The following is a 26,842-nucleotide window of genomic DNA, read 5'->3' on the forward strand; positions in this document are numbered from 1 at the left end:
GCCTGCCTCCTTTTGCTACAGAAGACACATGAGAAAGATCAAGACTATTTAGGTCCCAGCTTTCAATCACTCAGCTGGCAAGTGGGAGCTGGTTTTGATCATGGAGAGACTGGAAACAAGCATCTGCATGGACATCCTGGTAATCTCTGCAGCCACATACAGTGTTCTCTACCACTGACCCTCAAACTTGTCATTTAAGCTGAAAGACACTTCTTTTCATCTGGGCCAATAACAGCTGCCATCAGACAGAGCAGCTTGTCCAGCATTTTCAAAGGAGATCCAGCTGCAGTAAATACACAGCTCCCACCACAAAAACCACTGAATATTGGTGCCAGTCTCACAACTGTAAACATTTCAACTTCATCAATACTTAAAAACATTTCTGAACTTCTGAGTGAAACCTGGGTGCTGAAACTAGTCCGTGCACACTTGTGTCTAAATTCTGCATAAATTTAAACATAAAAAAGTCTCTGGAGTTTAAAAAAAAAAAACAAAAACACTTAAATCACTGTGAGGAGCATAAGAAAGCCTTGGTACTGAGAAAAAATAATGTTTAATAGGAAAAGTTAATCTGTATATATAAAAATCAAAACACAAAATACAACAGAATTAAATGATTATTTAAATGATTGTAATCTATAAATATATGTACATATGTGTGCATAGAAGTATTTTATATAAATATAATGTTAATGCCAGTCAACAGATAATGCACACTCAGTAAAACACAGTAAAATATAAATTATTTTACAGACAGATTTATTGACTGTATGTAAGAAATTTTTAAAAACCCCAAACACCAAGCTTATTATCATTCAAACATAAAGACTGGAGAAGAAAGAAAAATGCTAACACTTTCCACAGGAGCTGAAAATGTAAAATCAATGCAGTTTTCCATGATGAATAGTGTTTGTTTGGAGATATTGTATCTTGCCATTGTATTGGGAAAGAAGGCTGTGGAAAAGGTCAGACAACTGCCATTGTCTCACACAACCCATGTTAACAGAGATCAGAACAGAATGCTTTCAGATGGGAAATATTGAGGGATTGAGGAAGGTGAAAAAAACCTGTATCTAATACAGTAAATTGAAACAGGTCAGATTCTCATGAAAAATAGTTTTCATCTGTCCAAAGCCATAGTTCAAATTAAGTGAGCACAAATCCAAGTGAAGCTCTGGGTACTGATGTTTTTCAGCATCACACATATTGCCTGGGCCATCTTCCAGATGAACTGAAAACCAGCAGGGTTAAAATCCTGGTATCTTGTGTGCACTCACTCTCTTGCCAATGTACTGGCCTCATTGAAGAAGTCTAATGTTTATTGGAGGACATTAGTTCTTTTAAAAGAAGTCCTCTTCTTCTCCCTACTCCCTAACATTTTTCTCTTATTTCAAAGTTGTCCATGATCTCTTTCAAGCAGGAATCTTCCTCTAGAAAATCTTGAGAGAATCTGGGGTTAAGGACGTTGCTGTCTCTTCTGTTGAAGTGACTGCATTGGTGAGAGGCTGTGAAACTCTTTGCTCTGACCCAGGGCTGTGGTGCTCGTCCATCCTTCTACTGCTCTGGTCACTCAATATCTGCTCCGTGTCCTGAAGCCTGTGGGCTCCCGTGATATTTCGTACTACAGAGAATTTTCAGACAAGAAAAGAAGAGAAATAAGGACTCACAAAGATCATCAAGTCTAACATATGAATGCCCATACAGGGCTTGATCCCACAACCTTGGTGTTATTAACCCAAACTGACCTAATCTCAAGCCTCTGCTTCCTCTGTGGCTCCCTTGCAGAATTCAGGGATAAAACAGGCTTTTATTTTGGAACATGCCTTCCACATAATGACACACCTCTGCTGACCAGGCTCCCCTGGGCCACAGCAGGGCAAACACTGTTCTGTATTATTCATGGCACTTCACACCTTTCCCCTCTGCAATGCTGCAGGTGCTCTTGCTGTGAAGGAGGCAGCAGCAGCCAGGCAGGAGGACATAACCCCCTGGGCATCACTCTCAGCTTAAACTGACTGTGAATCTTGCATGAGGCTGCAGCTGGGAGGTGCCACTGCAGCACCTGTTGACTCTACAGCAGCCTAAAGGAAGCTCAGGTGGTAGCAGCCTGTGATGCTTGCAGCACACCTGTGCTGAGGTGTGCTGGTGCAAATATCCTATGCCTCAGCAGACCACTGGGCAGCCAAGCTATTGCTTTGACCACTGCTTTTCACACATCCCTCCTGTGGCTCAAGGATGACTACTGGGGCTTTAGAAAGGTCTTCATGAGTGTTGATCTCTCACTTGAGGAAAATTTCTGCTTTAAGACCATTTTTTTCAGCTGCAGCTGCAGCTACAGTTGTTTGGGTGCCTTTATGCCGCTTTGGCCTTCAAGACCAAGGGAGGATTTACAGAGGGGAGCTTAGGTTCCAATAATGTCTGTGGCCCACAGTGCTACTGTTCAGGAATTCCATTCCCCCAGGACTATGTGAAACACTTACCAAATCATCATAATCCCTCTCTGGAAAACGATCTCTGTTTCTGGAATGCATCTCGTAGGGGTTGTTGGGCTGATATCCTGGGTTTGCATGGCCAGAGGTGGTCTGGACCCTGGGGAACATGCTTGGTCTGTCATCAGAGGTGTCAGAATACCCTGACCTCATCAGGCTCCTCTTCTCTGGATTTTGTTTGTGCTTTGCTCTTCAGAGGAGATGAAAGAACAAAGGAGATTTTAAAAGACTGTTTAGTGTGCCTTACTTATTAAGTCCAACTTAGAGATTTGTCCACTCCAACCTTGTTTTGAATGCTCAGCCCCATCCTAAAGCATGCAACAGATTTTTAAAGCATGGGGGTTTTTAGTTAGTGCAAAATCCTTGTTTTGAACACACAGCAAAGCAGTTTCTATTCAACTGTAAGAAATATTCTTACCTGACTGAAATAACAGAGACTGCTATCACTAAACACAGGATAATGGCTCCAAACACTGTGCCCACTATTATAAGGATGAGTTCACTGTCTGGGGGGAAAAACAGCAAAAAAGAAATGTGTCAATTGATAACTCACAGTGAATATTGAAAAATGAGGGAAGGGGAAGGGATTTTTTTTCAGGCTCCTGGTGCTTACAACATTTTGTGGACACAGAAAGATATAAATTAAGGATCTGCATTAAAGACCATCTCTGATGGATGGCTGTTTTGACCCAGCTCTGGGTCCTAATGCTATGCACTGAATGGTTTTACACATAGTTATAGGTGAAGGACAGGAACAGCTGGGAGGATGTAGGGGTTGTTTAAGCTAGTATTGATGCTAAACTATGTAGTTAGGTGTCAAATAGGCTCTTCCCATGCCCTAGGCACATAACAGAGAAATTTCACTTTCTTTTCCCCTAACATAGTCCTTCTATAAATGAAGAATGGTGGCACCCCTAAAGGCTACCACTTTTTTGTTATCTCAGACAGATTAAGCATTACTAGGTATTTTTCAAGACCATAATTAAAAATCAGAAATTCTTATACTTACTGTCACTGCATTCCTCCCCAGAGTAGCCCACTGGACAACTACAGGAGAGAAAAAGGGGAAAGACAGAAAGTAAGAAAAGATGATCTTTAGAGTCCCATTTAATCCAAACCATTCTATGATCACAAAACAATAATATATTTCACCCCTTTATCAGCAATTTCTCCACAAAGTATGTTCATTACAGATTTCTTCTTTAACCCTATCTTACTGTTACTTTCATTAAAGTGAAACAATCTGAGATTTTCAGAGTGATTGGTGACCTTGGCACCTAAAGTTTCGGGTTCTCAGTCTGAAAAAGTTAAAAGGACCTAATTTTTCTAAAGACCAGAACTCTGCATCTTTGAGCCACTTAGAATTGCCATGCAATGTCTTTAACAAAAGCCTCAGTATAAGGTCTATAAGGACAGGCAACTCTACCTTCCACTCATAGTAGTTTCTTATATTTAAAATATATCAACTTTATGGTAAGAAATGTTCAATTTGCAGCAATAATAACAACAAAGAGAGCTGAATTAATGGATATGGGGAGTGAGTCTCTCTGTTTATCCACCAAAGCAGAGCACAACCAGTCACTCACTTGGGCCTCACCAGCAAACACCCTTGTTCTGTTCTGATCCTGAGCTGACAGAAATAATTTCAGAGAGGAAACCAAGCAGGAATTAAGGTCTGAAAGTTATTGGGAAACAGTCCCCACTGATAGCAGTGCAAACACTGCAGGGACTGGAGGCACGTCTTGCTCTAATGCCTGTTGCTTACTAAACACTTCAGCAGAGCAGCTCCCACGGCTCAGCCACGCTGTCAGAGCAGTTTGTGTTGATGTGGTGAGGTACTTTGTCCTCTTCACTGACTCAGGGGTGACCTTGGGTCTCCTTCCTTTCCTCCAAGGTGTTATGAGTGCACACAAAGGACTAATGCCAAGGAGTGAAAACCCACAGCTTGTGACACCACAGCTTGTGACCCTCCTTGCCCTCCCCCTTGGGCTGCTCTCTGATCCACGTAGCTGCAGCCTGCTCTTCTGGCCTGCAGCTGGCCCTGTGGTAGATGCTCTTCTCCCTACCTTCACCTACAACACAAGAATGCAATAAAAAGCTGAATACTCACGCCACGCATTCTCCAGCCTCCTTTTTAAAGTTAATCATACATTTGCATGCTGGACCCTCTTCTTCTTGTACACAGTACTTGTGTTTTGCTGCAGAGCAGTTTGCACTGCAAACTGTATTTTCAGGGAGAAAAACATAAGTGAATTGCAGATAGAAGATTGTTTTATTGCTCTAAACACACACCCACCCCTCTCCTGTGCTTTAAAGCATCCAAATGCTTTTTTTAGGACTGTACCCATGTAAAGCAAAAACTGAAATGTAAAATCACAAAATTAGAAGTAAAGAGGCTGTGTTCAAAACCATCCAACTTCATCAAAAAGGAAATCTGGCTAGGCTGCATCTTCCACAGGCAAGCAGTGGCTTGAAGTTTGATCTCACAGCAGATTATTTGTATGGCAAACTGTATCAGTTTTAGTCAGGCATGGGACCACAAAGGTCTACACTGGATCACATCTCACTGGGACTTATTGTAGCCAGCTTTCATAACTTTAGCTTGGATTTTTGAATTATTTTTTTGTTTGGATTTTTGAATTATTCTTTTGTTTTTCTTGTATTACATGTTAGACTTTTTTTTTTACTTCTGTAGTGTGAAAGTTTTAGTTTCCGTAAGAAGAAAAGAAGGTATTTCTAAGAAAATTAGATACATCACAGGGCTTTGGAGGGTAGCTAAAATATAAACAGAGCACTCACTTAAAGACTCAAAACAAGGAAGTAAATAAAACCCTAACAACAAACAGTTCCCAAAAATTACAGAAATCATTATTCTCACAAAAGCCTGTCTAAATCCAGGTAATGCAAACCTAGAATTATGAACAAGAGACAGAGCCTTAACAGGTTATTGTAGTGCATAATGAGACTTCCAGTTCTGTCAGCTTCCTTCAAGTAACTTGTAGAATTTATTCCCTAAATATGTCCTCGCAGAGAAGGCTGTGAGTATAGGATTCAATTTGTTCCATCCTTTACCTGTTTAGGTTTCAGTTCTTACCAGGACTTTAACAGTGCATTTAATGGCTTGCCTACTCACTGGTTTCAGTGATGATTTTATCAAGTTTTAATAATTTATTCTGCTGGAATAAAATTATAGATTTGTTCAAAGAGAAATGTGATTATGTGTTTCTCTGGCTTTCTTAACAGGATGCACATTTCCTGATTTTTAGAGGTCAGCACATTTGCCCAGCACCTTTCTCAAAAAGGGACCAAGATGGGGAAGAAGCAGATCAGTCTTTCAGGAAAAGATAAAGCAGCAAGGCTCTTACTTGAACAAGAACGATCATCCCATTTTGTCTTTTCTAAATCAGGTTTGCATTTGCATTCTGGAAACTGTTTCTCTTCACACACTGTGGTTTTAAGATTACATTCATAAACGTCACAATGTTTTGCCGCTTTAAAAGAGAATCAGAGAGAAAAGTTGAATACTCTTTCATAGAAAGCAGTGCACTTACCCAGTAAATCATAAACCAATTACTTAATAATTCCAAAGAGAAAACAATTATAACTCCTTTTCTTGGGACTTCAATATTGCAGACTGTCAGACCAGCCCTTTTTCCCTCCTTCTCTTTAACAGTTGTGGTCCTGTTACCATCACATCTTCTGACCTTTTGTTTCTAAGCCTCCTTCAACTATCTCCAAACCTTCCTGGCTCCAGCCCATGAAAAGAGACATTCTTCCTGTAAGTTCATATTCTGAAAACTAACTTTTGGACTCACCTTAAGAAAAAAAACCCAAAAAAACAAAAAAAAACCCAAAAAACCCTACAGAGAAAAACCATAACTATTCTCCTAGTTTTTTCCACAGCTGAGCTGTGAGACCCAGATTCCATACAGTTCTAAAGAGATATAAACATTTATGGGCATGCAGCTCATTTCATGAGCAGCATTAGTATCCTGTTTGCCCAGTGTGTTGCTCTTCAGATCCATGTCCTTGTGGTGGGAATGGTTTAAAGACCTCAGTGCATGGCATGCTGTAGAGGGATGTGACTGCACTGGTGCCTTGGGAGCTCTCAGTGGTTTTCTATTTCCTTCTCACAGCTGAGGATACAGTCACCTTCAGACAACAAACTCAGGCTTTATGCTTCATTATTAGCTATGCCTTTTAAAAAAGCTGATTTTAAAACAGGAACTTATATTTAAAAAAAAGAAAAAACATCCTTATTTTAATTAGGAACTCTTTCTCCCAGTATTACACCTTTAATAATGCAAACTACTGGTTTAGATCAACAAATCCCTTAGCTCAGTAGCTAATCAGTGAGGCCTCATTTCAATTACCATGGCTTATTATGGGAGAAGTCTAAAGAGAGTTTCATCCTATTTTGCCAGTAAAATACTGGCTTATTCTCAGATGCATAATATATATCTGTATATATTTTATCCTGATTTTTCCCACTTCTTAACACTCAGCAGGTTAAAACCACCATGCCATTGCTTGCCAGGGAAAAATATTTTTCTTTTCTTCTTTATACAGGGAGTAGGAAGCCTTAACAAGACAAAAGACACTAGCACTGAATTGTTGACTCATCAAAATTACCCGAGATTGAACATTCAGCTCCTTAAAATCAACAAGGCTTATGATTTGATAGGCTCCTATGCCCACAGAAATCTTCCAACCAGGTTTTAAAAATCTCTGTTTCTGCTGATTAGTTGCTTCTCTAGCAAGGAGTTACATACCCTGGTAAGAACTGACAAAGGACCGGTCACTCTGGACTGCAGCTGTTATTGCAGTGCTAACTGTATTTTCAGTTTCATTGGAGCTCTCTGTGAACAGGTTTGTCACTGTTATACTCACTCCTGGGACCGAATTTCTGTTTTCACTCTGTTTTAGAGGTCTGAAAGGGACAGATAGGACCATTTTAAAGTCTCACATAATCCATATAGCAAGCTAGCAAAGCTAGCTAGATGCAAGCTAGATGCAAAGATGAGAGAAAATCTGCCAAATCTCCCTCCCTCCCCCAGAACTACCTTCTTTCCTCCCATAAAGTTGGTAGTTGCCAAGAGACCTGAAAATGAGTGTAAGTCTTGCTCAGGAATACATTAACAGCCATCTTTCCAGTAGGTCCAGGTGTAAATAGGTAGTTGCTGGATTTAATCATAACAGCACTGCTCCTTGGTGTGCTTTTGATACAGAACTGGCATTTTCTAGCTGGGTTAACCTCAAACCAGCTGCAGTGTGGAGAACCTCATCTCTTAGACCCTAACTTTCACGTGCTTCCATCAGCCTGTGGGGTTCCCCAGTCATGACGTGGAGATCCCACCCTGAAGGGTGGTGAGGATAATTCAGGGTGTGACCCCCATGAATGCAGAAGGGGCTGTTTGCCATGTAGAGGTATCTGTGCAGGCCACACACTACCTGGGTTGGGCTCAGCTCACAGCAACCTCCCTGGTGTAAGGTGGAGAGCAGCAGTGACTTCCCTGCTCTTCAGCTAAACCTCCTGCTGCCAGGATACGCACACAAATATCCTCAAGTGGCAGAGTGCTGCATTCCTTGAGGTGTTACTGTGCCCCACGTCACAGCTGCTCTGCTGGAAGTTACTGCCCCCACAGCTCTGTTAGAACAACATTCTGCTTAGCTGCTTAATCCCTGGGGTGCCCTGAAAGGGTTGACACTGTGTGCTAGCACGCCAGGTTTTGCTTGATAGGGGTTAGGAAACAGAGAGGAGCAGGCAGAGCTCTGGGGTCAGTAACCTGTAACAGATGGGGATGGAAAAAAGAGACATCTCACAGGGTCTACCTAGACCAGCAAGGGACCTATGCCCACAGCTACACCACAACCCATTCAGCAGCATCTTTGCTCAACCTGCCATCAGGAGACACCAACAAATGCACAATAAAATACATTTGCCATGCCTTCTGTAACAAGGGTTTTTAAATTAAACTGGGAGTCCAAGCTGGGTGGCACTCCCAATGGTCACAGGAACTCAGAGTTAACTGTTAGAATTTCAGACATATCAGATATCACAGGGACTGCTAGCTGCAGCACAGTGCTGCATCCTACATGGTGCTAGAAGCAGGACATACAGTGTGGGGCTGCCTCAGCCTGCCCATTTCACAGAAACACTGTGATAAAAATGGGGCCAGCATCCCTCCTTTATGGGGAAACATTCTGAGCTGAACTCATCCCATACCTTTTATTAAACTGAGAACTTCATGGGAAACAGATTAAAATGCCGTATATGGAAGTATGTACTGTGCAAAAAACAAACAGGCAAACTTACTGAATTTTCACGATGACAGTTTCTACATAGCCTGATAGATTTTTGAAGGCCTCCTTAAACTATAAAAGAGAAAGAAATTGGAGTTCAAGGCAAGCAGAAACATAGCCCAAAATCACATGAACCACTTTGGCTTCAGCAGTGAAGGTTTTATACAGAATATGCTACTATAGGCACAAATAAAGCAAGGTGATGTGTTAAATCCACCAGGAAAGGCATTGCAGAAGAGGAATGGTGGGGTGGTGCTGTAGAACATGGATGGGAGGGCAGTGGAGGGATGGAGAAGGAATGTCAGGCTGGGTTAACTGGCTGATAGCTACAGATACCCTTTTGCAAACTCATTGCTTAGGAGGGTGTCTCCACAGCACCAATCTGTGTACAAGGAGGGGAAAGGGGGAGAAGTTGACCTCACAGATGGCACATGTCCCTGGGAGGCAGTGAAGTGGGATCATCAGGGTCGATCTGGTGGGAAGAAGCACTGATGAAAGCACTGGGAGCTTAACAGAATCAGAAGAAACATCACTGCTTTCCCTCAGGCCATGTGAAGCAGGGAACAACCAGCGGAGGCAGCTGCCTTCAACTGCCACAAAAGCAGGAGGCACCATGAGAAGAGGATAAGATGATAAGATGTCTAACTCAACTGGAATGAAAGATTAACTGTCTCTCTTTCTTTGTAATAAAATTCAAATTATTTTCTCTGCTATTTTCACTTTTGCACTCCATTATGTATTTATCTTAGTTGACATATGATGCTCTTCTGTAGCCATATCATGAAAAAATGCTGGACAAAAAACTGAAAAAAATTTTTAACATTCTGGAGGAACAACTTTTGGTCACTTTCTGAGACAACATTCATAGTAAGCAATATAATAATATGCAGAAATTGATAACCATTTTTGATCATTCCTGTTTAACATTGTGAATATTTTTTAATCAGGTATCTGGTAGAGTTGCATATATATTTTTCCTTACTGCCAGAAAGAGAAATAAGCAAATCCACTTATTTCAACATGGCAGTATAAATTAAACTGATCATCTTATTTCTCCAGGAAATCTATTACCAGATTTTATGTATAATCATAGAATTACAAAAAATGTACAGTATCCATTTAACTAAAACACTAAAATACTAATACTAGCAGACTTATGGAAGAAGGTTGTTATTCGGTATTTAGACACAGCTGGACAGCCATTTGGAAAAGTTTGTGCTGTGTGGAGCCAATCATTTTCTTTTAAAAAAATTAAAGCTGTTCATTTTTACTCATACCCCTGAGTATTATTGAGCCTTCAGCAAACAGCAGAGATCAGAAACTCAATAGGCTGGAAAACTTCACTTAGCCCCACTGTTTCTGGAGAAGGAATGGTCAAAGATGGAGAGCAATTTATGTGAGAACTCCCCAGAACAGAAGTGGTACTAAAAATGCAGATATTACTTCAGGGATTCCCTTCACTTCAGCAAGAGCCATGCATGTGCTCATCTGAGGGCCAAATTCAAGTCTTTTATAAATAGGTCTAAACTATGTGAAGCATTCTTTGAAAGAAGCAGATCTCTTGTAGAGAGGAACTTTTCTAGGCCCCACATTAAAGAGTGTCCTCTCTGTCTGCATGACATCCAGTATAGCTTTAAATATATGGGGGGAAAAACCATTGTCACTCACAAATGCTGATACATTGTTGGACAGTTCTTGATACTCTGTGGAATTTACAATTTCAAGATTTTTGCTGTAAGGTGTGTTCACTGCAATGGTGGCTGGGTATACGTCCCCTGGAATGAGAACAGAGAGTGTAATTTAGAAATCATTCAAGAAAGACCAGTTTCACCTTAGAGTTCTCCAGCTTTTAGGGATGGGGAAATACAATGCAGAAAATAAATCAGTGGGTTTTTTTTTTTCATATACAGCAGGGATTAGCAGAGGACAAATCAACTCAATCACAATGGGGGATGTACTTTGGCTGCCAGGATAGAAGGCAGGATCCTGGGCCCAAACAATCTGTCCTGTTTATGAAACTGAGTAACATTAAACTGTCAGCATGGCCTGAAGCTACAAGATTTTTTGCAAGGTGTTAAAGAATTTGATGAGAAAAAATGTATATCAAGTACTCCAAATTTGCAGCTATTAAGCAGCTAATATGGTTCACTGTAGTTTACAGAGAAAGTAATTCAGAATCAACCTGCTTCTTAAGCCTCACAAGTAAATTTGAGAATCCTGCTTGCTGATCCTTAAATAAGAAGCCCTATTTTCTCATATGCTTGGCCTTCAGAAGCACTTCAGAGATGCTTTTCCACAGGACTCTGATGAGTGTTTAGCAATGGGGAAAATCAATCTGGTTGTTCACAAGTTTACTCCTTTTTAAATCATTGCCATTAATATCAATGTCAGGCTTACACTTGCATTTTTTTTCCTGCTTTTCACTCATTTTAATCTCCTGCACCTCTGACAGAGAATTCACCGTCTTTTCCTAGAACATTAACCTCCTTGGCTGTCACTGTTTAGCAAGATTGCAATCTAGGTCATTGTAGGAGTGGCTGCCTGCAAAGCAAGAAATCACTCAGCAGTCACTTTCCCAGACTGATTGTGTTTTCAATTATAACACAACAACAAGCTATATGGGAAGCAAAATCCACCTGAGCAGGTAACTAAAAGCATTGATGCCCTTCTGCAACTCACCTTTGTAACAATTCTCATTGCTGTAGTAGTATCCATATTCGCACACGCAGGTGTAATTGCTTTGTAAGGAAATACATGTAGCTGAACTTCTTCCACAAGGATCTCCATGGCAGAAATCCACTAATACCAAGATGAAACATATTGACATTAGGGTTTCTGTGAATTTCTGCAACAGCCAGTTCATACATAAAGTCATTCATACATTGAGTAGTCCATATATACTTCTAGTAAGAGAATCTACCAGGTATGTTTTAGAGAGTATAGATGCAATTGCAGAGCGTACGTCTGCATATCTGGCTTGTTTAATGTATATTAACTGTTTTCCCTATACAATCCAGCAGGATAACACAGTGAGGACACAGAGTATGGCTGAAATTCATTATCTGTCATACTGAGCATTCACAGTTCAACTCTACTTAACACAACTAAAAGCAAATCAAAGAAAGAAGGGATATCAAGGCTTGCCAAAAGCAGTGATTGTTAGAAAAAGACAGACTGCAATAGCCTGTATGTCTCTAATAGTGCACTGGTACATACTTGCCTTATTATAACAGTGTCATAGCACAGTCCTTTACTGCAGACACATCAATAAAATGAGGATTCCAAAGTGATTCATAATATATTTTCTTATTATATATATATAATATAATATATTATATATATATAATTATATATATATATTCTGTAAGGTTTTAGAGTATGTATTTTATATCTATAGATAATTTAAGTGGTTAATAAGTAATTAAAATTTATATTTCTATACATCTCATATATAGGATGGCAATTACAGTTCTCTTTCAAGATATCAAATTCTGTTTTTCACCCTGTCTTGGTTTTCAAAATTCACTCCGTAAGTACACTCTCATGGCTGAGACATTTTCAGTGAAATGGGGGAAAAAATAGGATTCTCATTCATACCCCAAAAAATAAGAAGTAAAACATGCAATGAATTTTCATTTCCTATAAGGTTTATCTCCAAATATTTTTCCAGAGAACCTAGTGAAGCCATTTTTTTTCCTGATGAAAAAGATCCCAAGCACAAAGCTACAACAATTATGAACTCCTCCAAACACATTCCACTTGCAGCAAGGCCCCTCAAGGAAGAGTGGCAGGGAGATAAAGCATTAAATGAGGACACTTTGCCTACACTGGAAGGCCCTACTGGGATTGAAAAAGGTGGGGTATGGAGATCTCCAGGACAGACAGATGCACTGTCCCCCAGACACAATTCCTGGTGCCAGCCCCACACCAGGCTGTGCCCTGGCTCCCTCCCTGCCTGTGCCCCAGCAGCCTCAGGCACAGCTCCCTGCAGGGCCACGCCACCTCTTTGCAGGGATTCTCTTGAATCCCCGCCTCCTGAAAGAGGCAAAGGCACCGAGCACAAAAAAAGCAGCCTCAGCCAATCCTCCCAAAGGAGGATATTCATGGCAACCACCTGGTCAGCTTTGTCTCTTCTGGAAGAGGAACACGGGACACCCAAGGCAGAGAAACTCTTTCCTGTCTGAGGGGGCTACAGAGCTCACAGGGATCTGGTTACTACAAGCCATCCCTGGAAAATGCTGCGTGAGCATTTTTGCCTTTTAGATGTAGATGCTGAAGTTGGCATCTCTGTTGCATCAGGACCTGTTCCATCTACAGTACTGTTATCTGAAGAAGGGAAGAGAAGAGACATGGCAGCACAGTCAAGCATTATCTGTTCAAAAAGCATCAAGCTGGGAGAGGAGGACGACAGGCATGGCCTGCTCCGTGCCCCCTGGCCATGGCCCCTGGGCTCTCCCTGCTGGGCTGTGCTCCAGATCCCTCCCTGCCCATTCTCCAACACCTCAGGAGCAGCTCCCTGCAGCACCTGCTAACAGGCTGGCCCTGGGCTTCTCCTTGCAGGGATCACCTTCTGCCCAGGCCTGGTGCAAGAGGCAAAGGCACCAAGCATGGAACCAGCAGCCTGCTCTAATCTTCCCCAACGCATTTCCTTTACAACAAAGACCAGCAGGGAAAGATGGAAGAGCAGAAATTTTTTAAGATCATGCTCTGGGCAACTTTGTGTCCAGTGGGAGAATATCTCAGACAAACCCAGACAGAGGAACTCCTCCCTGCTTGGGTATCTCCAGTGATCCCTGGAACCTGCTTACTGCAAGCTGTCCCCAGAAAGGGAGGCCTGAAAGCTTTTCTCCTTACCTGAAGGTTGTGAGGATGGCACCACTGATGGCTTAGGATCTGTTCCATTATCAGTGCCGTTTCCTAAAGCACCGAAGAGAAGAGACATGACAGCACTGCCTGGCATGGACTGCCTCAGGAACAGCTCCCTGCAGGGCCTTGGGCACCTCTTTGCATGGAACCCCTTGTACCCCGCAATCCACCCACCGGCACAGGAGGCAAAGGCACCAAGCATGGAATCAGCAGCCTGCCCTAATCTTCCTGAAAACACTTGCTTTACAACAAAGACCAGCAGGGAAAGATGGAAGAGTGGAAGTTATTCAAAGCCAGGATCTGGGTAACTGTGTCTCCAGCCGGAGAAGAACTGAGAGAAAGCCAGGCAGGGGAACTCCTCCCTGCTTGGGTATCTGCAGTGCTCCCTGGAACCTGCTTACTGCAAGCTGTCCCCAGAAGGGGAAGCCTGAAAGCTTTTCTCCTTACCTGAAGGTCCTGGGTTGGGATCCACTGGTGGGTCAGGTTTTGTTCCATTATCAGTATTGTTTCCTGAAAAAGGGAAGAGAAGACACATGGCAGCACTGCCTGGCATTGACTGCTCAAAAAGCCTTGGCCAATGCTGTGGTTTTTCTTATAGTCCTTCTCTCAGACCCTGATATTGCACTCCTCCTCACCACATCTGCACTCCCACATGGTGGCCTTTGTCACAGGCTCATGTGGGTGGAAGCCAGAGGCACAAAGTCTTTCCCAAAGCTGGATGATCAGGATGGGGAGGTGATGCTGGCAGGAGGGATGTGCTCATGCAAGCCCACCATGGAGGAAGAGCTGAGGGACTGAGGAGGCTGCCCCTCCTCAGGTTGGTCCCAGCAGGAGCTTTGACCCATCTGGCTGGGGCTCCCCAGCATCAGGCTGGGACTGGAGGAGGACAGGCACAGTCTGCCCCATGGTGCTCAGCCATGGCCCCTGGCCTCTCCCTGCTGTGCCCCTGATCCCTCCCTGCCCATGCTCCAACAGCCTCAGGAACAGCTCCCTGCAGGGCCTTGGGCACCTCTTTGCATGGAACCCCTTGTACCGCACAATCCACCACCAGCACAGGAGGCAAAGGCACCAAGCATGGAATCAGCAGCCTCCTCAAATCTCCCACCACACATTCCCCTTGCAGAATGACCAGCAGGGAAAGATGGAAGAGAAGAGGTTTTTCAAGATCATGGTCTGGGCAACTTGGTCTCCAGTGAGAGAAGAACTGAAAGAAACCCAGGCAGGGGAACTCCTCCCTGCTTGGGTATCTGCAGTGCTCCCTGGAACCTGCTTACTGCAAGCTGTAGCCAGAAGGGGAAGCCTGAAAGCTTTTCTCCTTACCTGAAGGTCCTGGGTTGGGATCCACTGGTGGGTCAGGTTTTGTTCCATTATCAGTATTGTTTCCTGAAAAAGGGAAGAGAAGAGACATGGCAGCACTGCCTGGCATTGACTGCTCAAAAAGCCTTGGACAATTCTGTGGTTTTTCCTCATAGTCCTTCTCTCACACCCTGATATTGCACTCCTCCTCACAACATCTGTACTCCCACATGGTGGCCATTGGCATAGACTCATGTGGGTGGAAGCCAGAGGAACAAAGACTTGCCCTAAGCGGGGTCATCAGGATGGGGAGGTGATGCTGGCAGGAGGGATGTGCTCATGCAAGACGACCATGGAGGAAGAGCTGAGGGACTGAGGAGGCTGCCCCTCCTCAGGTTGATCCCAGCAGGAGCTTTGACCCTTCTGGCTGGGGCTCCCCAGCAATTAGCCGGGAACGGAGGAGGACAGGTAGAGTGTGCCCCATGGTGCTCAGCCATGGCCCCTCTGGCCTCTCCCTGGTGTGCCCCTGATCCCTCCCTGCCCATGCTCCAACAGCCTCAGGAACAGCTCCCTGCAGGGCCTTGGGCACCTCTTTGCATGGAACCCCTTGTACCGCACAATCCACCACCAGCACAGGAGGCAAAGGCACCAAGCATGGAATCAGCAGCCTGCCCTAATCTTCCTGAAAACACTTGCTTTACAACAAAGACCAGCAGGGAAAGATGGAAGAGTGGAAGTTATTCAACGCCAGGATCTGGGTAACTGTGTCTCCAGTGAGAGAAGAACTGAGAGAAAGCCAGGCAGGGGAACTCCTCCCTGCTTGGGTATCTGCAGTGCTCCCTGGAACCTGCTTACTGCAAGCTGTCCCCAGAAGGGGAAGCCTGAAAGCTTTTCTCCTTACCTGAAGGTCCTGGGTTGGGATCCACTGGTGGGTCAGGTTTTGTTCCATTATCAGTATTGTTTCCTGAAAAAGGGAAGAGAAGAGACATGGCAGCACTGCCTGGCATTGACTGCTCAAAAAGCCTTGGCCAATTCTGTGGTTTTTCCTCATAGTCCTTCTCTCACACCCTGATATTGCACTCCTCCTCACAACATCTGTACTCCCACATGGTGGCCCTTCTACCGCACAATCCACCACCAGCAAAGGAGGCAAAGGCACCAAGCATGGAATCAGCAGCCTCCTCAAATGTCCCACCACACATTCCCCTTGCAGAATGACCAGCAGGGAAAGATGGAAGAGAAGAGGTTTTTCAAGATCATGGTCTTGGCAACTTGGTCTCCAGTGAGAGAAGAACTGAAAGAAACCCATGTAGGGGAACTCCTCCCTGCTTGGGTATCTGCAGTGCTCCCTGGAACCTGCTTACTGCAAGCTGTAGCCAGAAGGGGAAGCCTGAAAGCTTTTCTCCTTACCTGAAGGTCCTGGGTTGGGATCCACTGGTGGGTCAGGTTCTGTTCCATTATCAGTATCATTTCCTGAAAAAGGGAAGAGACATGGCAGCACTGCCTGGCATTAAGTGCTCAAAAAGCCTAGGCCAATTCTGTGGTTTTTCCTCATAGTCTTTCTCTCACACCCTGCTCTTGGAGACCTTCTTACCACATGAGCACACCCTCATGGTGGCCTTTGTCACAGGCTCATGAGGGTGGAAGCCAGAGGCACAAAGTCTTTCCCAAAGCTGGATGATCAAGATGGGGAGGTGATGCTGGCAGGAGGGATGTGCTCATGCAAGCCCACCATGGAGGAAGAGCTGAGGGTCTGAGGAGGCTGCCCCTCCTCAGGTTGGTCCCAGCAGGAGCTTTGACCCTTCTGGTTTGGACTCCCAAGCATCAGGCTGGGACTGGAGGATGACAGGCACAGTCTGCCCCATGGTGCCCAGCCATGGCCCCTCTGGCCTCTCCCTGCTGTGCCCCAGATCCCTCCCTGCCCATGCTCCAACAGCCTCAGGAACAGCTCCCTGCAGGGCCTTGGGCACCTCTTTGCATGGAACCCCTTGTACCGCACAATCCACCACCAGCACAGGAGGCAAAGGCACCAAGCATGGAATCAGCAGCCTGCCCTAATCTTCCTGAAAACACTTGCTTTACAACAAAGACCAGCAGGGAAAGATGGAAGAGTGGAAGTTATTCCACGCCAGGATCTGGGTAACTTGGTCTCCAGACGGAGAAGAACTGAGAGAAAGCCAGGTAGGGGAACTCCTCCCTGCTTGGGTATCTGCAGTGCTCCCTGGAACCTGCCTACTGCAAGCTGTCCCCAGAAGGCGAAGCCTGAAAGCTTTTCTCCTTACCTGAAGGTCCTGGGTTGGGATCCACTGGTGGGTCAGGTTTTGTTCCATTATCAGTATTGTTTCCTGAAAAAGGGAAGAGAAGAGACGTGGCAGCACTGCCTGGCATTGACTGCTCAAAAAGCCTTGGCCAATTCTGTGGTTTTTCCTCATAGTCCTTCTCTCACACCCTGATATTGCACTCCTCCTCACAACATCTGTACTCCCACATGGTGGCCCTTCTACCGCACAATCCACCACCAGCGCAGGAGGCAAAGGCACCAAGCATGGAATCAGCAGCCTCCTCAAATGTCCCACCACACATTCCCCTTGCAAAATGACCAGCAGGGAAAGATGGAAGAGAAGAGGTTTTTCAAGATCATGGTCTGGGCAACTTGGTCTCCAGTGAGAGAAGAACTGAGAGAAAGCCAGGCAGGGGAACTCCTCCCTGCTTGGGTATCTGCAGTGCTCCCTGGAACCTGCTTACTGCAAGCTGTAGCCAGAAGGGGAAGCCTGAAAGCTTTTCTCCTTACCTGAAGGTCCTGGGTTGGGATCCACTGGTGGGTCAGGTTCTATTCCATTATCAGTATCGTTTCCTGAAAAAGGGAAGGGAAGAGACATGGCAGCACTGCCTGGCACTGACTGCTCAAAAAGCCTTGGCCAATTCTGTGGTTTTTCCTCATAGTCCTTCTCTCACACCCTGATATTGCACTCCTCCTCACAACATCTGTACTCCCACATGGTGGCCATTGGCATAGACTCATGTGGGTGGAAGCCAGAGGCACAAAGACTTGCCCTAAGCGGGGTCATCAGGATGGGGAGGTGATGCTGGCAGGAGGGATGTGCTCATGCAAGCCCTCCATGGAGGAAGAGCTGAGGGTCTGAGGAGGCTGCCCCTCCTCAGGTTGATCCCAGCAGGAGCTTTGACCCTTCTGGCTGGGGCTCCCCATCAACCAGCAGCCAGGAACGGAGGATGACAGGCACAGTCTGCCCCATGGTGCCCAGCCATGGCCACTCTGGCCTCTCCCTGCTGTGCCCCAGATCCCTCCCTGCCCATGCTCCAACAGCCTCAGGAACAGCTCCCTGCAGGGCCTTGGGCACCTCTTTGCATGGAACCCCTTGTACCGCACAATCCACCACCAGCACAGGAGGCAAAGGCACCAAGCATGGAATCAGCAGCCTCCTCAAATCTCCCACCACACATTCCCCTTGCAGAATGACCAGCAGGGAAAGATGGAAGAGTGGAAGTTATTCAACGCCAGGATCTGGGTAACTGTGTCTCCAGACGGAGAAGAACTGAGAGAAAGCCAGGCAGGGGAACTCCTCCCTGCTTGGGTATCTGCAGTGCTCCCTGGAACCTGCTTACTGCAAGCTGTAGCCAGAAGGGGAAGCCTGAAAGCTTTTCTCCTTACCTGAAGGTCCTGGGTTGGGATCCACTGGTGGGTCAGGTTCTGTTCCATTATCAGTATCGTTTCCTGAAAAAGGGAAGAGAAGAGACATGGCAGCACTGCCTGGCACTGACTGCTCAAAAAGCCTTGGCCAATTCTGTGGTTTTGCTCTCATAGTCTTTCTCTCACACCCTGCTCTTGGAGACCTTCTTACCACATGAGCACACCCTCATGGTGGCCTTTGGCACAGGCTCATGTGGGTAGAAGCCAGAGGCACAAAGACTTTCCCAAAGCTAGATGATCAGGATGGGGAGGTGATGCTGGCAGGAGGGATGTGCTCATGCAAGCCCACCATGGAGGAAGAGCTGAGGGACTGAGGAGGCTGCCCCTCCTCAGGTTGGTCCCAGCAGGAGCTTTGACCCTTCTGGTTTGGACTCCCAAGCATCAGGCTGGCACTGGAGGATGACAGGCACAGTCTGCCCCATGGTGCTCAGCCATAGCCCCTCTGGCCTCTCCCTGCTGTGCCCCTGATCCCTCCCTGCCCATGCTCCAACAGCCTCAGGAACAGCTCCCTGCAGGGCCTTGGGCAACTCTTTGCATGGAACCCCTTGTACCGCACAATCCACCACCAGCACAGGAGGCAAAGGCACCAAGCATGGACTCAGCAGCCTCCTCAAATGTCCCACCACACATTCCCCTTGCAGAATGACCAGCAGGGAAAGATGGAAGAGAAGAGGTTTTTCAAGATCATGGTCTGGGCAACTTGGTCTCCAGTGAGAGAAGAACTGAAAGAAACCCATGTAGGGGAACTCCTCCCTGCTTGGGTATCTGCAGTGCTCCCTGGAACCTGCTTACTGCAAGCTGTCCCCAGAAGGGGAAGCCTGAAAGCTTTTCTCCTTACCTGAAGGTCCTGGGTTTGGATCCACTGGTGGGTCAGGTTCTGTTCCATTATCAGTATCGTTGCCTGAAAAAGGGAAGAGACATGGCAGTACTGCCTGGCACTGACTCCTCAAAAAGCCTTGGCCAATTCTGTGGTTTTGCTCTCATAGTCTTTCTCTCACACCCTGCTCTTGGAGACCTTCTTACCACATGAGCACACCCTCATGGTGGCCTTTGGCACAGGCTCATGTGGGTAGAAGCCAGAGGCACAAAGACTTTCCCAAAGCTGGATGATCAGGATGGAGACGTGATGCTGGCAGGAGGGATGTGCTCATGCAAGCCCACCATGGAGGAAGGGCTGAGGGACTGAGGAGGCTGCCCCTCCTCAGGTTGATTCCAGCAGGAGCTTTGACCCTTCTGGCTGGGGCTCCCCAGCAATTAGCCGGGAACGGAGGAGGACAGGCACAGTCTGCCCCATGGTGCTCAGCCATGGCCCCTCTGGCCTCTCCCTGCTGTGCCCCAGATCCTTCCCTGCCCATGCTCCAACAGCCTCAGGAACAGCTCCCTGCAGGGCCTTGGGCACCTCTTTGCATGGAACCCCTTGTACCGCACAATCCACCACCAGCACAGGAGGCAAAGGCACCAAGCATGGAATCAGCAGCCTGCCCTAATCTTCCTGAAAACACTTGCTTTACAACAAAGACCAGCAGGGAAAGATGGAAGAGTGGAAGTTATTCAACGCCAGGATCTGGGTAACTGTGTCTCCAGTGAGAGAAGAACTGAGAGAAAGCCAGGCAGGGGAACTCCTCCCTGCTTGGGTATCTGCAGTGCTCCCTGGAACCTGCTTACTGCAAGCTGTCCCCAGAAGGGGAAGCCTGAAAGCTTTTCTCCTTACCTGAAGATCCTGTGTTTGGCTCCACTGGTTTTTTAGGATCTCTTTTATTATCAGCACCGTTTTCTGAAAAAGAGACAAGAAGAGACATGGCAGCACGGCCTAACATTGTCTGTTGAAAAAGCCTTGGGCACTTCTCTGTGTGTAGGACATGTGCTGAGCAGGAAACTGCTGTGGATCTTTGTGGGCCTGAGCAGTCAAATTCCTGAGCCCCCTTGCCCAGCCTCTTGGCTCTTCCTAGCTGAGGTGCCTGTGTCCCCTGATGTGTCCTTGACCCCCTTGTCCCCCAAGGGCAGTGCTTGTACACAAGGACCTCATTCACTCTGTAGTGTCCCCTGCTTGATGGCCCGTGCTGTGTCAGCCAAAGCTGTCACTTCCAGTGGCAACCAGCCTCAGTCATCTCTGCAGGATCTGGTCACAGGATTCCCCTGGGCATCTCTACAGGGATCCCCCTCTATCCAGGCCTGATGCAGGAGGTAAAGTTGCCAAGCACAGAAAGAGCTGCCTCCTCAACTCTTACCCAGTGCTTCCTCCTTGCAGCAAAGAGCAGCAGGGAAAGATGGACTTGTGGAGGGTATTCACAGCCTTGATCTGGGTACATCTCTCTCCCCTGGGAGAGGAATTCAGGGAAACCTCTATGGGGACTTCAGAGCTCCCTGGGACTGTTCCCAGAAGGGGTTGTCTGAAAGCTTTGCTCCTTACCTGTAGTTATTGTGCTTGGTGTCACTGTTGTGCCAGCAGATGTTTCAGCAGGGGCTTCTGATGGAGGGAAAAGAAAAGAGATGGCAGCACTAGGGAACTCTTTGCACACAGGACAATTGTTGAGTAAACAGGTCCGGGAGGAGCTGTGTGTGTGGCTGAGCAGCCACACCTCTGGGCAGGCTTACCCTGCCTTTTGTCAGCCCCAGGCCTCGAGCTGTGCTGTAACAGATTCCTGTGGACATTGACAGCAGGCTATTTCTATTCCAGGCATGCTCCTTCTGCTACAGCATCACCTGGAGTATCAAGACCTTCTTTCCCTGGACTACAGCTCTATGCATTCCTGACAGTATACATTATTTTTTTCTCTTTCTATTCCTTCCCTGCCATTATTATTTCTGGTTAATATCAGCCAATTGGTGAAAATACTTCCTTAAACTTTGGTACCAGCCTTTGTTATTGCTTTTATTTTTCCAAAATATTCTAGTTGTTTATTTTTAAGTTGTTGGGTGTTTCTTTATTTAACCTGTGTCATTCTCAGCTCTTGAGAAAAGGAATGAGTTCAGGTTTGAGGGGTTTGATTGTTTTGTTTTTCATAGATGTAAGAAGGATAAACCAGCCTTGCTGATAAATGTGTGATACTGACAAATGGCCAGTTTGCATCATGTAATCTAACTTTAATCTGAATTAGTTTATTATTATTATTAACTATTATTAAATAATCATTAATTTACAAGTTAAGAATAAACTGATTTACTCTGCGTGAATGCTGCTGCAAGCATAATTTTATCAAAAGCATTAAAAGCATGCAGCTGAAAGACTAATGTATTTGTGGCTAAAATCCATGTCACTATCACAGTCTGCACATCTCAGCAGACATTTGAAAAATAGACCCCACTTTTCTAGAGCTTTATAGGGCTTTGAAAATCCTAAGTGAGGAAAATCTTCTACACTTTTTTCTGATTGAAAACACATCTCACATAGAAAAGACACATGCAAATGACAAGTAATCCATTAGCCTCCTCTAGGTGAAGGGGAACATGAGCAATTGTGGCAGTTCCCTGCCAGGTCTCTTGCCTCCACTGGTCATTGAGTTCTATAAACAGTATTATTTGTTCCCCAGTTAGTATAAATGGGTATTTTTCCTATAACCGTGATAATATGAATCTCTGCTGGCCACAGGCAATGGATGTTGGAACAGCAACTTGTTTCAGAGGCAGCTTTTTTTACAGCTGCTAGAGCTGGGTGGCTCTGGCTAGCCATCGTCCAGGAGTACCCTTTGGACTCAGGAAGAACAGCATCCACGGTGCCAGCAGAGTGCATGAGCTGCAATTGAACCTTCTGGATGGACTTGACAAAGGTAAGCTGAGCAAAGGTGGCTAATTTATGGCTCTGTTTGCCTAGATCTAACCTTCTATGTATGGAAACAGGATGTGTTAATGGGCTTGGGCATTACCACTGTGATAAAGAAATGGATGTTACCACCAAGGATATACAATAGCAGAGACATCTGGCTGCTGAGCAGGGCAGGGCCTTTGCCAGTACTATTCAAATGGACACATCCTGCAAAGCTTTTACAATATTTGCTTAGAATGAAAAAGGTTTCTGGGCAGATCTATCCTGATGCAAAGTCAGATCAAGTGAAAAATGGGTATTGCTTTCAGTAAGTCTTGGCACAAGAATTTTCACATCTTGCTATTGCCTACAAGCCTCCAACCAGGAAACCAACCAACAGACCATCTTGAAGACTTCTATGTTTATGATTTACAGCTAAAAATTGGTCTGTAGCACACTGTGGATGTTGCTGAAAACACATTTGTTCATTCACAGTAGGCAACAGAGACACACAACCATCTGCCACCAGTTGCAAGCTTAACAGGTCTTAATTTGGCTGGTAACTCTGCAATCTTTGTATTAGCTAGGAATTCCTGTACTCTCACAGCTTCAAGCTGCTACAAAACTCTTCATAGAGATGCTTTACTCCTGCTAATGTCTTCATCCCCTCATACCTCTCACTGAGTATCAGGAAAAGGCAAGTTTAGCCATAGGCTATGGCCCACAACTACTAACTTTGGCACAATGCCAGAAAATGTACTAAATGGCTTAAGGAATGACACCTTTAGTTTGAAGAGACTATGGTGCAACCCTCTTGAAAGCTGGTGGTGATGTTTCCATTAATTTATTTCAAAAGGAAATAACAAAAGCTCAGTGAGCCAGCTCAGAGGGAGCTGCTTTCCAGACAGGTTGGTTAAGGAGCCTCTGGCCAAAAGGGTACCAGGGTGGAACAGTTGCACCTTTTGTTATGACCGTAACAGAGCTTGAATTACCTGGGTTTAGTATGAAAGTCCTGAAAACTGCTCTTGGCTAAATTAGGTTAATCATAAGCACCAGCGATCTTCTATTGTTCTGCAAACAAGGAAAGCCACTGGCTTACAGTGACATCTTTCATCATTAATTAATCAAAATCTAGACATGCTAAATTGTGTATCACAACTGGCTTCTCAACAGCTGCTGAAAGTACTAGAAAAATCCATTCACTGCCACACAATAGCTGCCTTGATAAATCACAAAGCAGAAGATAGTGGTTCTTACCTTTCAAAAGGCTCAGCACCAGGCCGAGGCACACAGCGAAGAACACAGAGCGTCTCATTGCCACTTCTGGTGCTGCTGCCACTTGCTGCTAAGCCTAAGGGAAAGTGCCTTTCTCTTCTGGCGTCAGCTCATTTAAGGACCCAGCCACAGGTAAAGAGCTCAGCCCTGAGCTGACGTCACGGTGGCAAAGTGGCAAATGATAAATTCAAGCGGTGTTTTTCTTCCTCCTCAGGCTGGGAGGAGATTTCTGGACCTGCAGCATTCTTCTTTTAAGTCATAAATGTTTGAGAGCTGTTGACACAAGGAAGTTACTGCTAAATAAGCTGACATGGGAACTGACAGTGCATCAGCTATCCCCTGCCAGCTTTCCATACCAACACCTTCCACGCAAATTAGATGAAGAGTGCAGTATAATCTGTTCTTAAAGGGGAAGAGGGACCCTGTCGCAAGGTATGCTAATTATGCACTTGGAAAAGAGTACCTGGGATCCACATGCTCACTTCCCATGCAATAAATTACCAATACAGACAAGCTTCATTCCTCAAACTCCAATTTTTTTTCTTATAAGCAAAATCTTATGCTAAAGCACTTCTTACTGCTTAACAGGTTAAAAAGAAAGAGAAAAAACCTGCACCTTTGACATCAAAAAACAGGACTGACATTGGCCCTTCTGGCAGTGATCATGGCTGTTTTGTTTGCTGCCCTCTTATGTGTGTTGCAGGCTCACTAAAGTGGTGAGTGAAAAGGAGGAGCAGGCAGGACAGCCAGCAGGTGTTTTTGTCTTTATCTGAGTGGCAGCCTCCCTTTCTTGAGGCAACGTGTATTTCTGCCGGAGAGACATTTGTAACCAGGGAATGTCAGGCTGGAGCAGAAAGCCTGCAGCAGATCTAGAAATGACAAAAAGCCCAGAAAGGTGTTAAGCAGGTAACCCTGCTGTGATGTGTGGAAAATAGGTTGGAGACTGAGACTTATTAACATTGGACTCTAGGAAGCTTCTGAAATTGCCAGTGAGAGACCAAGATGGGAAAAAAGGTCTCTGTGGGCAGGAGTTGGTTATCCCAAAGTCTCTTACTTCCAGCTGCCTTCCCTGCCCAAGTTTTCCAGTGTTTGTTCTGCTTTGTGCTCCAGTAAAATGCACTGCTTGAGGTCAGCTGGGCCAGATCAGTGATTTCCAGTTCCTCCTTTTCAGGCAAAGGTGTCATTTCTCTCATTTTGAAGGTCTGAGTGACTCTGCATCCTGCCACAACTGCCAGTAAAGTGTTTCTCTGAAGTAAACACAAGTTATGCCATCATTACCAGACAAAAGAAAGACAAACAACCCATCAGTGTTGCCACAACCCCTGCCACTTCTAACGGCTATGGTCCTGGTCTCCTCTGGCAGACCCCCCTGCCAGCAACACAGGCAGGTTATGAACACACTACTGAATGCCACATAACAGCTCTGTGTAGTAAATGCCTCTCCCTTTGTCTGCTTTTGTTTGATCTTCTGTTTTAAGAACAAGAAATGCAGTCTTGGGTAATCTCCTTGAATGAAGGAGGGTGAGAGAGACCAGAAGTATTACTCAAAGTCATTCCTGAGCATAGGGTTGTCTTAAACTTTTAACCTGCACTGAACTAGGAAACACTGCTGGCTTACCAACAGCAAAATGGTTGTGTGCCTCTGCTGGCACAAGGAATGAGCAGCCTTGTCCCTCTGTGAACCTGCTCAGGATGCTGAGCCTGAAATGTGGGGTGTTTGCCTGTGCCTTCCTTTGTATCTCTGTCCCTGAAGTCCCTCCAGTGTGACCTGCTCCCCACACCTACCCCCAAGTCCCCACAGTGACCCCCTGGCAGCCCCCCTCTCCCTCTGTCTGCTCCTTCAGGCCATGCTGGATTCAGCTCCTGCCCTGCTCCTGCTCCCTCCTGTGCCCATTGCCCATCAGATCACTCAATTCCTCCAGGCCCCTCACTAAAAGTGCTTTGCCAGGACGCTGACAGAATAAGAGAAGGAAATGCCAGGGAAATGTTTGGCCCCAGTGCCCTGTGCCTACCTGCTTGGCCAGTGTCCAGCCTCCACCTCAGGTCAGCACCATGCTCCCAGCCTCAGGGGACATCCAAAAACTAATCCCAAAATCTTGTCAGAATAACAAATTTCAGTGCTGTGAGCCCCAGACCCCAGCAGGTGCTTCAGGTGGGGGTGGGTGTGCAGAGGAGGACAAACTTGGCTGTGGGAGAGTGGCCCAGCTTTATGTCACCCATCCTCTGGCAATGGCCATCTCCCAGACTTACACTCTGATTTTTCAATGCCTCAAGGTGCAGCTAGATCAATCCAGATCTCAAAAATCTCCCAGTTGGCTGTGAAGCAAGTGCATGGGACCAAAATAACTTCTCAGGGCACTATGGAAAATGAGGGCCAGGTCTTCAGCAGGTGTAGATGGTGCAGCTTTTCTGCCTACACTAGAGACTAGTGGTTGAGTGTGCATTCCTGCACATTAGAACTGTTCTCTACAGTGAAGGCACATCAGGAACTGGTGTGTTACCTATATTTTTAAACTTGACTTCCATTCCTGCCTGGTTGTTTACATTTATTATGATCACAGTTTTGGCAGTGTGAGTCATTTGAAATGCAAAAGGTCCCAGCTCCTCTAGGAAGTAATGCCCTGAAAGACACACATATTCACAGACTAGCAGTTTTCATATCTGCTCGCCCTTCCTTGCCCATTTGTGACACACCAGCAGTCACAACAGGCTCTCTCCAGGAAGGAGGGTGACAGGCTCTATGTGCCCTATTGCTTGGTGATTTGTGGGGCAATTAATTATATATTATAAACCAGATATATGGTGGTTTAGGAGAACAGAATTAACCAAAGAGGAGAACTGATACCAGTGAAACTGCACTTAATAATTAAGCACACATTAAGCACAATAAAAAGTTGACTGTTAGTCCAGACAGACTCAGCCAAAGGAATTGTGATGTCCTGCAAGGAACTACAGAGAAAACTTCCTTTGCAGAAGTAAGTCAGTAACTTTCCAGAGGCTGTAAAATCAAACTGTTGTGTGTCAAAACTCAGATATGACAATCAAGAACACGGAACAATTATTATGGAATAAAAAATATGCTATGTTTAGTAACAGTAGCTGCTCTATTGTCAATAATTTTTTATGGCAGGAAAAAGAAATACCAAAAGTAAAGGACCTTAT

General features: G+C 45.5%; 1 protein-coding gene across 1 annotated transcript; it reads right to left on the reverse strand.

Moving 5' to 3' along the window:
* Nucleotides 1-704: 704 nt before the first annotated feature.
* MUC13 (mucin 13, cell surface associated) lies at nt 705-23,899 on the reverse strand. Its single transcript, XM_077181673.1, has 20 exons — nt 23,663-23,899; nt 21,074-21,130; nt 20,375-20,437; nt 19,502-19,564; nt 18,625-18,687; nt 16,365-16,427; nt 15,856-15,918; nt 14,979-15,041; nt 14,106-14,168; nt 13,647-13,709; nt 11,472-11,591; nt 10,461-10,567; nt 8,806-8,864; nt 7,262-7,419; nt 5,855-5,980; nt 4,600-4,711; nt 3,499-3,536; nt 2,908-2,995; nt 2,481-2,679; nt 705-1,621 (listed from the first exon to the last, which is right to left on the reverse strand). The coding sequence occupies exons 1-20, from the start codon at nt 23,718-23,720 to the stop codon at nt 1,571-1,573; spliced, it is 1,677 nt and encodes a 558-aa protein (XP_077037788.1). The 5' UTR covers nt 23,721-23,899; the 3' UTR covers nt 705-1,570.
* Between the last annotated feature and the right edge of the window lie 2,943 nt (nt 23,900-26,842).

This window comes from Agelaius phoeniceus, chromosome 7, assembly GCF_051311805.1.
Source record: "Agelaius phoeniceus isolate bAgePho1 chromosome 7, bAgePho1.hap1, whole genome shotgun sequence".
Lineage (NCBI taxonomy): Eukaryota > Metazoa > Chordata > Aves > Passeriformes > Icteridae > Agelaius > Agelaius phoeniceus.